This window comes from Gekko japonicus, unplaced genomic scaffold (genome assembly GCF_001447785.1).
Source record: "Gekko japonicus isolate JY-2015 unplaced genomic scaffold, Gekko_japonicus_V1.1 scaffold2144, whole genome shotgun sequence".
Lineage (NCBI taxonomy): Eukaryota > Metazoa > Chordata > Lepidosauria > Squamata > Gekkonidae > Gekko > Gekko japonicus.
Window position 1 is genome coordinate 179,394 of NW_015166485.1, and position 12,501 is coordinate 191,894.

A 12,501-nucleotide genomic window follows, 5' to 3' on the forward strand; every position below is an offset into this window, starting at 1 on the left:
CCGCGAGTATCGCGGGTCCCGCCTCTTGTGATTCTAGAAATAGCAGAAAAATAAAGACTTGCCCGACATAGTGGGTAGAAGAAATGGTGTTATAGTGCTGGATTTAGGAACAAAATACACCCTGTTTCTAAATGATTAGCATGGGATGCAACCTCGTCTTTGTAAGCAAAGTGTTTGCTGATGGCAGAGAAGACACTGCTTGTATCTTCTTTACTGGCAGCATTGTAACTTCCTCACCAACTTTACCTAGGGCTGGACCAAACCTAATGCCTTCCATATCTGCATCACCTCGTACAAGCTGGTGCTGCAGGACCACCAGGCCTTTCGACGGAAGAATTGGAAGTATCTGATCCTGGATGAAGCTCAAAATATCAAGAACTTCAAATCCCAGCGCTGGCAGTCTTTGCTCAACTTCAACAGGTGGGAGCGGGGCGAGTGGCTGGGGCTGTTTTCCAGGCAAGGGCTGAGGACAGGATAGGAGGTGCCTTCTCCCTGAAGATTCTCACCCTCCCGCCTTTTGTGTTTCAGCCAGAGGCGGCTGCTGCTGACTGGAACGCCTCTCCAGAACAGCTTAATGGAATTGTGGTCCCTCATGCACTTCCTAATGCCCCATGTCTTCCAGTCACACCGTGAATTCAAGGAATGGTTCTCCAACCCTCTGACAGGCATGATTGAGGGCAGTCAGGAGTACAACGAGAACCTAGTCAAGAGGCTGCACAAGGTAAGCAGGGTGGGAGTTCAGAGACATTGCCAGAGAGCACTGGAATGTCAGAGGTGGCCTTTGTGATAGGATTTGAGGCTGAGTTTTTGCCCTTTCTGTCCCCACTCTCCATAGGTGTTGCGGCCTTTCCTTTTGCGGAGGGTGAAAGTGGACGTAGAGAAGCAGATGCCAAAGAAATACGAGCATGTCATCAATTGCCGGCTTTCCAAGCGCCAGCGTTATCTCTATGATGATTTCATGGCCCAGGCTACGTGAGTACAAAGGGCTGTGTGGGAATGGGCGTGGGGGGAGGGGGAGTCTGGATTCTTACTGTTTCTGTGAGGTGGGTTTGAGTTAGTTGCAGGGAGCGTGGAAGCCTGGGTTCAATTCAGGGTGTGAGGAGTAAGCTGAGCGTTTGTTCTGTAGCTTCCTGTTCTCCCCTGTGTTCAGCATTGGCAGAGGCACTCCATGTCTTTTGTCTTTTGGCACTGGCATTGGCAGAGGCACTCCATGTCTTTTGGCACCGTTTCACTACCGTAAAGTCTCAGAGCGTGTCTGATTTTCTGTGACGGGTTCCTTTTTCAGCACCAAGGAGACCTTGGCAACGGGGCACTTCATGAGCGTCATCAACATCCTGATGCAGCTTCGCAAAGTCTGTAACCACCCCAACCTCTTCGACCCACGGCCCATCCACTCACCCTTTATCACGGAGGGTATCTGCTTCAACACGGCCTCTCTTGTCCTGCATGCCCTTGATAACGACCCTTTCAAGGCAGGTGCTCCCCCGCTGGTCTGGTGGGAAAGTGGAGTGGTGGAAGAATGATGTCCACTTTCATTGGGGGAGGAGGTTATCCTGAAGGCAGGAGGGTCCTGCTACTTGCTGTGGCAGGCAGGGCTTATTATTCAAATCCAGTGGCTTAAGTATCCCCTGCAGTGGGAGGAGGCATCTCCCGTTTGTTGATCTTGCCTGCTTTTTCCTTCTTCTGTTGTCCTGAAGTAGTCCTGTTCAGGTTGGGTAGCCAAGAGGCGTGTTAAGTTGGCTCTCCTATCTCTTTGGGCTTCACTTTTTACAGCATGTGGACATGGGACCTTTTGACTTGATCAATCTGGAGGGCCGTGTTTCCCGTTACGAGACAGACACATTCCTGCCCAAGTGGAAGGTGTCCAGGAAGCTGATTGAGGAGATTGCTGAGTCCCCTGATCCTCCTCCCAGACCGAAACCAGTCAAAATGAAAGTGAACAGGTATCTGTGTGACACACACTTCCTTTAGTGGGCAGCTTATGCTTGGCGGTACTTTCGGATCTCTCTTGCACAAAGGCTGGGCCCCCTTCAAGTTCCCATCAATCACAGAAAGATGGCACCAGGCATTCATTCATAACCCAAACTCCTCGGCTTTGAAGGATGTGGAGCTTTCTGGCCAAAGGAGGAAGAGACTGATGCCAAGACGGCAGTCTGCCTCTTCCCAGCAGAATGTTGCATGGCAGCATACTGGCTGATGGTTGGGGACGCCATCAAGTAGTCATCCTCCAAAATCCTGATGGGGAACGATCCCTTGACTAAAGCAGAGATAGTGAGGTAGTTTGGCTGAGGTTAACCTAATGAGCGAGCTGCGGAGAATGAAGGTGTTGCAGGATAAATGTCCTGCCCAGTGTTCTAGTCTGAATAGTTTTATTTCCCTCTGTTTCCTGCTTCAGGATGCTGCAGCCTATGCCCAAGCCAGAGAATCGTACTGTGGTGCTGGTGAATAACCCTCGTCCAGTAGCCCCCCTGCAGAGACCCCTGACGCCTATCCTCCCAGAGACACTGACCCCTACTCTGGCTCCCATTCATCATCCAGGCCCGGTCTTGCCAGGGTCCGTGCAACCCCCCACGCTTCCTGTCTCCATTTCTCTCCCCGTGCCGCCTTCTCCAGTCACCATGTCAATACCGGTGCCTCCCTCTGCCAGACCACAGACCCCAACTCTAGTGCCTCCTCTGAGCCAGAACAACACAGCTGCTGCTCTGCTCCACGCCCAGGCGTCTGCTCCACAAGGTAAGGCTTGAATATCCCAGAACAGAGTGGGGAGGAAGACGCTTACACAGGCTTCTCAGTGAAGCCCAGAGCTTTTTCTCTGCAGGGAGTGAGCAAGGGTTTCTTACTGCTTAAATGTATTTGTTTCACATGCATGCGCAAGATTAGAAGCTGAGCTTTTATTATTTTTTTACATTTATGAACAAAGCGACAAGAGCATCTTATAGGACATTTATGAGATGGCAGTCAAAGCCGCAAAGAGGGAGTTCTATGCGGCTACGCTCACGCCCAGCCCAATTGTTTAGAACAATTCAGTCTATAACAGCTCTGCCACAGGGCAGACCAAAAGCTAGGGAATTGGATATTGGCTGTGAGGCATTTGCGAGCTATTTCACAGATAAAGTCTTGGCGCTCCGCCGGTACCTCCCTGCCACAGTTGAAAGAGTGAGCGAACTTGAGGCCCCTTGCACGTCTTCGATTTTGATTTTAGGTTATTTCAGCCCGCTCAGTTTGGAAGAAGTCGACAGATTGCTCACAATGGTACTCCCAAACACATGCAGCTTTGATCCGTGCCCTTCCTGGCTTATTAAAGCTGGCCACAAAGGGTTCCAAGGTGCCCGGGGGCGCTCAAGGAAGCAATGGTCCGCCCTCTTCTGAAAAAAACATCTCTGGATCCGGCCAAGTTGGCCAATTATCAGCCGGTTTCCAATTTGCCCTATTTGGGCAAATTCACTGAGAGGGCAGTGGTGATACAGTTGCAGGGCTTTATGGATGACACTTCCATACTAGACCCCTTCCAGTCCGGCTTCTGCCCGGGACACAATATGGAGACGTCATTGGTTGCTCTGACAGATGACCTCTGAAGGCATTGGGATTGGGGCAGTTCGGCGGTACTGTTGCTGTTAGATCTGTCGGCCGACTGAGCTGGCTGAAGCTGAATCTGACGAAGACGGAGGTCCTGTGCCTGAGTCAGGGCAGTTCGGGGGTAAGGATCCCACTCCCAGCCTTTGGTGGGGCACCATTGGTGCCAGCGCCGGAGGTTAGGAGTCTGGGAGTATTCCTGGACACCTCCCTATCAATGGAGGCCCAGGTAGCAGCCACTGCTAAGTCGGCCTTTTACCATCTTCGGCTGATTTGGTAGCTGGTTCCCTTCCTCAGCCGCAATGACCTGGCTACAGTGATCCACGTGATGGTCACGTCGAGACTAGACTACTGTAACGCTCTTTACATGGGGCTGCCCTTGTCATAAATCTGGAAGCTGCAGCTAGTGTGTAATGCCGTGGCAAGGCTTTTGATGGGCCTTCCTAAATGGGAGCACATCCGGCCTGCGCTGAAGGCACTGCACTGGCTGGCAATAGCATACCGAATCCGCTTCAAGGTGCTGGTACTTACCTTTAAAGCCCTATATGGCCAGGGTCCGACATACCTGAGGGACCGCCTTTCCCCATATATACCCCAGAGAGCACTACAGTCAGGGTCACAACATCGACTGACCATCCCATGCCCTAAGGATGCCAGGCTCGCTGCCGCCAGGGCCTTTTCAGTGGCGGCTCCATACTGGTGGAATGAGCTCCCAGAAGAGATCAGGGCCCTTCGGGATCTTTTACAGTTCCACAGGGCCTGCAAGACGGAGCTCTTCCACCAGGCTTTCAATTAGGAGCCGCCACACCACTACCACCAACATCTGTGGTTATGAGTTGGCCCCAGCCTGGAGATTGAGGCATACCATTGCACGATGCCGAAAGATCACCAAATCGGAAACAATTGCTTGTATGCTATATAGTATGCCATCTTAATTGCTGAAAGACGATTACTATCACTTTGATTATTTGATTGTTTTAAATGTTTTAAATGTTTTAACTCTTGTATATGGTTCTATGGTACTGGGTACCGACTAATGTAAGCCACCCTGAGCCTGTTCGCGGGGAGAGCGGGGTATAAATTAAATAAATAATTTTAAATAAATAATAGTATCACAATAAATGAATAAAAGAAGAGGTTTTTTAAAAGTTGCTTTCTTATGACTTCAGAGGGGAAACTGCTGCCCTTGTTTGGTAGAGAAACTGCAGTGCTGGATCCTCCCAGCCCACGTGGCTGGGAGGTACTGGCTGCTGCAGGGAAGAGTCAGTCAAGGCCAAAAGCGCAGTGCAGCAGTTATTCTGAACAGAAGGGCTCCTGTTGAGGAGAACATGACAAGGCCAGATGACCATGCAAGTCTAAACATCTCCTCTCTTTCCACAGTCCTTCCCATGGCGGCCATGACTGCTGCTCAGCTGATCCCAAACGCTGCTCGACATACCTTACCGCCGACACCTGTTTCTCCCACTGCAACGACTGCCTCCTCACTTAAGCTTGGTATACTGCCAGCTCCTGTGGGGCAGCTGCAGGCTGCTAGCACCCTAGCCGTGTCCACCCTGGGGCAGCCACAGGCCCCCAACGCCCTGGCCATGTCTGCCGTGGGGCAGCTGCAGGGTATGTCTGCCGTGGGGCAGCCGCAGACCCCCAGTACCCTGGCCATGTCTGCATCTACTGTGGGGCAGCCACAGGCCCCCAACACCCTGGCCATGTCCACTGTGGGGCAGCTGCAGGGCATGTCCATTGTGGGGCAGCCACAGGCTTCCAGCACCCAGGCCATGTCTGCTGTGGCCCAGCCGCAGGTTCTCAACACCCTGGCCATGTCCACCATGGGGCAGCCACAGGCCCCCAACACTCTGGCAATGTCTGCTGTGGGGCAGCCACAGGCTGTGTCTGGTGTTGGGCAGCCGCAGGTCATGTCGACCATGGGACAGCCACAAGTCCCCAACAGCCTGTCTGTATCTGCTATGGGACAGACACAAGCCATGTCCGCCATGGGGCAGCCACAAGTCCCCAACAGCCTGGCTGTGTCTGCTATGGGGCAGCCGCAGGCCATGTCTGCCATGCTGCAGTCGCAGGCTGCTAGCGCCCTGCCTGTGTGTGCTGTGGGACAGCCACAGGCTGCCAACACCCTGGCTATGTCTGCTGTGGGGCAGCCACAGGCCCCTAACACCCTGGCTGCATCCACCATCGGGCAGCCACAGGCCATGTCCATTATGGGGCAGCCACAGGCCCCCAACACCCCAGGCATGTCCACTGTGGGGCAGCCACAGACCCCCAACACCCTGGCCATATCCACTGTGGGGCAGCCGCAAGCCCCCAGCACGCTGGGCCCAGCGTCTATGGCACAGCAGTCCACCAGCACCATGGGCTCAGGCACTATTGGAGGGATGCTGAAGCCGATGAATGTTCATCCTGCCGTCCCCGCCTTGCCTGGCTACAACTTTGCAACTGCTGGAGCTCTGCAGCAACGACTTCTGCTGTCCCCAGATATGCAGGCACGGCTCCCCTGTGAGTATGCGGAGGCCAACAGAAAAGCGGGAGCAGGGGCTGGTGGTTGCTGCTGGAGCTAACAGTCTCTTGGTTCACTGTAGCGGGTGAAGTCGTCAGCATTGGGCAACTTGCATCTCTGGCCAACCGGCCCCTCCAGAGCGCTCCGGGCAGCAAACCCCTCACTTTCCAGATCCAAGGCAACAAGCTGACCTTGACGGGGACTCAGGTGCGCCAGGTCACGATGCCTCAGCCCACCCGGCAGCTACCAAGTAGGTATACCCCAAGCCCCATTGGCCCAGTGAGGTCCCTCTCCCGTGGCTCCCATGAGCCTAACTGCATGGTCAGCGGCCTTGTATCTACTGCTGCTGCAGTGTATTACCTGGGATAATAAGTGGGAGGTGAAATATTTGAACGTTCCCTTGCCTGGTATGTTTGTTGTCAGTAAAAACAAAACCTTCCCGAACGTATAAAATCAGCATGTTACAGAGAAGGTTCTAGCATGGCCTGCTCTCTGTTGTGCTAACTTCAAATGTATGGGAAGTTTTTTTTACATGAGGGAGCATTCATCGTCCAGCTTTGCAGTCTGATGTGGACTGAACTGGGTGACGGGGGCATCCCACGAGGCTGGCAATTATGTGTCTTGTCTCTAATCTGCTCTTTGGCTTCTCTTTAATGCTAACGTTGTGGTTTCGGTGGGATGTGCTCCAGAGACTGCTGCATTTCAGCACTAGCGAATAAAATTCTATACAAGTAGCAGCAGCACCACCCCATTTCAGTGGTAGCTGAGTTTCAGCACTTCCTCATTCTCCCCTCTCCAAAAAAATGAGTGGAAAGGTTTTGTTTTCACCCGTCAATGTCTGCCAAGCTGCTTAGCATTTTTGCTTTCTATTCTGCTTGCCATGTCAGAATACTTCTAAGGAACAGAAATGCAAAACATCTTAGCCATGAGTCCACGAGTAGGATGGAGAGCTTGTGAGACAAATGGGCAGGGGAGAGGTGCAGTGTCAGAACCTTGATGGGTACGAAGGAGATGGAATATGTGGGGAGGGAAACAGCCTTGAAATATCAGCACAGTCCCTCTAAGCTCCTGATGCCTCTCTGTGAGCCATCCGGTGACCCGGGGGATACAGGAAACTCCAGAGCCTTGCCTAGCATAGAGGACTACCAATTCCTTGGTGGGATCTCAGCAGGAGGGCTTACATGGGCATTTGGAGCGTTGCCACCACCCAGGGTCCAGACTGGTGACTGAGTTGGCAATTCCCTCTCTTTCCCCTCTTCCTCCCCTTTTCTTCTAGGGAATGTAGTTCACCTGTTGTCTGCTGGGGGGCAGCACCACATCATCAGCCAGCCAGCACAGGTGGCACTGATCCAGGCCATGGCCCAGCAGGCAGGGCAGTCCCCTGTTGGGGTGCAGGCTGTGCCAGGCCACCAGCCGCCCACCATTCTGCCTGCCCCAGCTACCACCACTGCCGCTGCAGCAGTTGCTTCTACGGCAACCATCAGCGTCCCCATTGCTGCCACCCAAGGTTGGTGTTTACCAGAGCCGGAAAACGGGGATTCCTGGATTTTTTTTTTAAATCAACTTTGGCTCTAGAAGGGGAATGTGGTCCAGTGGGTTGAGGTGTTAGGTGGCAGGACTCCTGGGTCAGTAAATGGACTACCTGTGCCTAAAACTCTATTCTCTTGCTCCATTTATTCCATCATCTGCTGCTTGCTCTCCCTCCATTTCCTTTGCCCTTGTGTGTGAGCCTTCTGCCATTCTCTCGTTTACCCTTTCAAATCATTTCCTCAAACGTTTCCTGAATTATGTGAGCTGTGACTTGCCGGTGTGCCCTACTTTTTAGGTGACTCTGTTCCTTGACAAGGGGTCTCCAACCTTTTTGAGCCTGTGGGCACTTTTGGAATTTGACACAGGATGGAGGACATAGCTAAAAGGGGGGGGGGGGGCTGCCCTGGGAGGCAGAGCCAGCCACAAAATGACTGCCACAAGAGGCAAAGCCACCCTCAAATTGTCAGAGTCAGATTATGCATAACTTTAAGAGTAACTTTTCAGTACTTCAGATAGAAGCTCTGTTTAAACAAGATGCCTTTTAAAATGTACATGTATTTTAAGATATTTTCTCGTACACACACGGCTTGCTTTCAGTAACACCATGAAGATCTTTGTGCTGTGCTGGAACCGGCTGCTGAAATGACTTTTTCTGCACAGGCAATCAGATCCACATTGGCCAGTCAGAAGCCCTGCTAGGCAAACCACCATCTGGCCCTGCCCAGTTGGCGGGCTCCAGAAGAGGTGCCAGCAGGCACCGTGGTGCACACGGGCGCCCTATTAGGGGTCCCATCCTAAATGCTTCTTTATCCAATGCCAGTATAGAAGAGTAGGTATCCAGTAACAATAATAGGAGCATAAGAGTGTTCTGCAAGGTAGCCAAGCTCAGCAGGCAACATCTCTCTGCTGTTGTCTTGGTAGTGCCCTCCCCGGCAGTGAACAGCTCTGGTGTGGTGAAGATCGTAGTGCGACAGGCCCCTCGAGATGGGCTGCTGTCCCCCTCTCCTGGCCCACAGCAGCCACCGTTGCGCCCTGCTACACCAACAACTGCTGCTGCTTTGCCTGGCCTTCCGGCGTCTTTGATGGCCCGTGCCCCACTCCCCATGAATCCTGTGCCACCAGTCAGGATACCCACACAGCCGCAGATGCCGCTGCGCCCATCCACACCAGCTCCCCTCCAGGCCCTTGTGAGGCCCACCCTGCGAATGCTACAGGCGCCAAACCCCAGCGTGGAACAACAGATGGGTAAGCATATCTCCTGCCATCCTGTGTAGGACTTTGTGCTTCTGAGGGGGTTCCAGGCATGGGGAATCCTTTCTGGTTCTCAGAGCTGAGAGCCAGCATCGCACCCATGGGTGTCAGTTCTGTGCATGGCTTGAGGGGGATGCTTGAAATCCCCAGGCACCAGCTTCCAGGTGCCTTGTGCCTTCTGCCCCGTGCCTGCCTTGCATTAACTCCTCTGTTTTCCTTCCAGTGTCAGCTTCCCTGCCTTCCTCCATGGCTCCGTTCGCTCTCTCCCCAGCTGGCACTGTCGCTGTCAGCGCCTCCCCTGCCATGGCTCCCCAGACCACCTCAAGCCCAGTGCCCAGGGAAGAACCAGAGGTGCTGGTGCTCCGCTCCACAACACCCACTCCACCTCCCCCTTCGATCCTTGCCCCGCGGCCAAGGCGACAGCCGCCTCCCCCGCCTCGATCTCCCTTCTATCTGGTGAGTTGCTTGGCTAGGGACTGGGACGCTAATTGGAACTGGTCGAGTACTGTGGAGGAGGGATGGTACAGACTCCGGGACTCTTGTGGTGAGGGGGGGCCTGGGCTGTCCTCCAGCTTGACTGGTTTTCATTTCTCTGACTTGAAGGAATCACTTGAAGATAAGCGGAAAAAGCAGAAGGAGGAGCGCCTGGACCGGCTCTTCCGCCTCAACGAGCAGCACTGCAACCTCGCACCCATGTATGGCACGGAGGTGCTACGCTTTTGTACCCTCTTCCCCCCTGCGCCTGCCTCGTGGAGGAATGAGGAGGGGGAAAGCGACGAGCAAGTGGAGGCAGCTCCAGACATAGAACCGAAGGGCTGGAGAGGAGCCAGCTATGCCCACTGCTATGCCGCTCAATTACAGAGGGATCCCCAGAGCCTCGCAGCCTACTGGCAGCGCTCAGAGACCTTGGCCCAGGCAATCCTGACACCCCAGCAGCGCATCGAACAACTGACAGACATTATAGAGAGGTACCATTTCCCCTGTGAGCTTGGAAACTGAGGTGGGGCTTAGGTTTGGTGTAGTGGTTAAGTGCGCGGACTCTAATCTGGGAGAACCGGGTTTGATTCCCCACTCCTCCACTTGCTGGATGACCTTGGGCAAGCCGTAGTTCTGGCACAGCTGTTCTTGAAAAAGAGCAGTTTCTCTCAGAGCTCTCTCAGCCCCACCTACCTCACAGGGTGTTTGTTGTGGGGAGGGGAAGGGGAAGGAGTTTGTAAGCCACTCTGAGACTCCTCTGGGTAGTGAAGGGCGGGGCATAAATCCAGACTCTTCTCTTCTTCTTCTTCTAAAGAGAGAGTGTATCATTGCCCGTGGTTGTTCCGAATTGTTCCTTAGGCGTTCTGGTTCCGATTCCCTCAGGGGAAGCCCAGCAACCACTCTGCCTCCCTGGTCCCCCGAGGTGGCCTGGCATCTCCCTTCCTTGTCTCTGCAGGTTCATTTTCGTTATGCCTCCTGTGGAGGCTCCTGCCATCACCATGCACACCTCTCACCCGCCCCCATCGCTCCTGCTCCAGCAGGCTGTCTTCAAGGAGACACTGCGCCAAGAGTTCTCATCCCGTGCCAGTTGTCTGCATCGCATTGTCTGCAACATGAGGACCCAATTCCCAGACCTGCGCCTCATCCAATATGACTGTGGTAGGTGCTGCAGGGCTGGACCTGCTTGAGACTGGGAGTGTGGGGCCTGCCCAAGAAGGCTGGGCTGGGCTGTCAGGACAGGGGGAATTGTGCCTAGAACATCTCCACCAGTAAGGCTTGCGGCCTGTATGCCTTTGGCCCAGTTTCTTTCTCTCCCCCTCCCCCCCCCCGCGCGCCTCCAGGGAAGCTGCAGACGTTGGATGTTCTGCTGCGGCAACTTAAAGCTGGAGCCCATCGAGTCCTCATCTTCACCCAGATGACTCGCATGTTGGATGTGCTGGAACAGTTCCTCAATTACCATGGGCATATCTACCTGCGATTGGACGGGAGTACTCGTGTGGAGCAGCGGCAGGTAGGTGATGGCAGCTTGCTCTCACCTGTGACATTCTGAGGGCTTTTGAGAGTCATAGTTGCAAGCCTTTCCATAACAGACACAAAAATCTTCATGAACCAGCTCCCCTTTTGGGAGAAATTTGTTCCAAGTTTGTATCAAAAATCCAAGAGTCTGAGGAGAAAAGGCATTTTGGAATAAAGTTTACAAACACTTGTGCCTGCCCATTTGTGTACCTAGTATAACGTTTTTGAGGATTTCTGTTGTCATTGGCAAAGAACAATTTAAAGACAGGAGGGATGATGGAATGGACAAGTGCAGAACAAATGTAGGAAGTCCATCCTGTAATTTTGATGATTGAAATTAGTTTTCTGCATTGTAGAGTTAAATGAATTGTAGTTCCTATACCGGGTGCCACACTGACTTGTTAAGTGTCTTCCTCTTCTAAAGCTAGGGAAATAAAACCATGGAATTGCTATGCTGGCCTTTCTTGACTCTGGGTTCTCATCCAATCTTGGCAGGCCCTGATGGAGCGTTTCAACGCAGACAAGCGCATCTTCTGTTTCATCCTGTCAACGCGCAGTGGGGGCGTAGGGGTGAACCTGACCGGTGCTGATACTGTGGTGTTCTATGACAGCGACTGGAACCCCACCATGGATGCCCAGGCCCAAGACCGCTGCCACCGTATTGGGCAGACACGGGATGTTCACATCTACAGGTTAGCTGGACTCCCCTTTGCCACTGGCCAAGAGAGTGTGCAACCGTAATGGAGAAAGCTGGACTCACTCCCTATGGAAGGTTTGGAGTATGTTTGTGGGTGGGAATGGTTCCATACCACAGAGGTTATGTTCACAAGGGGTCATTACAGCTGACTCTCTCATTGCCTCTTCAGATTGATCAGTGAAAGGACCGTGGAGGAAAACATCCTGAAGAAGGCTAATCAGAAGAGGATGCTGGGAGATATGGCCATTGAGGGGGGCAACTTCACCACAGCCTATTTCAAACAGGTAACCATAGTAATATGTGACTGTTGTAGAGCCTGAGTGCCAAACTGCATTTAGCGCAGCTCATTGGATTGTCGGTTTTGCACTGATGTTGCTTCAAAGCTTGGGTTCTGAAGGAGCCTCTTACCACTGTAGTGCTGCTCTTGAGACAGATGAATAGCAGTATTTGTTATGGGAAAGACAAAAGAATCCTGAAGCATGATAGAGATAAGCCAGTTCAAATCTTCTTTGAGCTCTGACATCCTTGGTGTTCCGGTGGACTGGGTCTTAGTGGCAAGGATATATAAAGAATAAAATGACCGGTGAACAGTTTGTACAAAAGGAGAACAATATGCAGTGAACTTGATTAAATGGATCGAGAGAGAGGTTGAAAATGCTGGGAGAGATGGAAACAGAGGAGACTGATGAGAATAATGTGTTGTGTGAGTTGAATATTGAACAGTTTCTTATTATATTGAAGGAGGCAGTTAAAGAGGGATGTAAGCAGGTAAGCGCTGAAATTTTGAAAAAACTAGATATCAGCCAGGAAGAAATTGGAAAGCACGAAGAGCGAGAGCAATCCAGTTTGAGAGAGACTCCAGGTGATTTCAATAAGGAGAGAAATGTGGAGCCTAAGGGAGAAACGCCAGAATTTACACAGGAGAAGGAACTGTTGGCAAGGGAAAGGGCTG

The 12,501-nt window shown here is 52.6% G+C and overlaps 1 protein-coding gene across 1 annotated transcript in view; it reads left to right on the top strand.

Moving 5' to 3' along the window:
• Positions 1–12,501, top strand: part of SRCAP (Snf2-related CREBBP activator protein) — a 38,364-nt gene that overhangs the window by 18,307 nt on the left and 7,556 nt on the right. The window contains exons 15-30 of the mRNA XM_015412142.1: positions 251–420; positions 529–721; positions 836–972; positions 1,286–1,472; positions 1,774–1,943; positions 2,396–2,733; positions 4,954–6,078; positions 6,162–6,329; positions 7,356–7,586; positions 8,531–8,854; positions 9,084–9,316; positions 9,464–9,828; positions 10,293–10,495; positions 10,678–10,847; positions 11,348–11,544; positions 11,719–11,833. Of these exons, the coding sequence (XP_015267628.1) occupies positions 251–420; positions 529–721; positions 836–972; positions 1,286–1,472; positions 1,774–1,943; positions 2,396–2,733; positions 4,954–6,078; positions 6,162–6,329; positions 7,356–7,586; positions 8,531–8,854; positions 9,084–9,316; positions 9,464–9,828; positions 10,293–10,495; positions 10,678–10,847; positions 11,348–11,544; positions 11,719–11,833 (4,326 nt within the window). The remainder of the gene's footprint in view (positions 1–250; positions 421–528; positions 722–835; positions 973–1,285; positions 1,473–1,773; positions 1,944–2,395; positions 2,734–4,953; positions 6,079–6,161; positions 6,330–7,355; positions 7,587–8,530; positions 8,855–9,083; positions 9,317–9,463; positions 9,829–10,292; positions 10,496–10,677; positions 10,848–11,347; positions 11,545–11,718; positions 11,834–12,501) is intronic.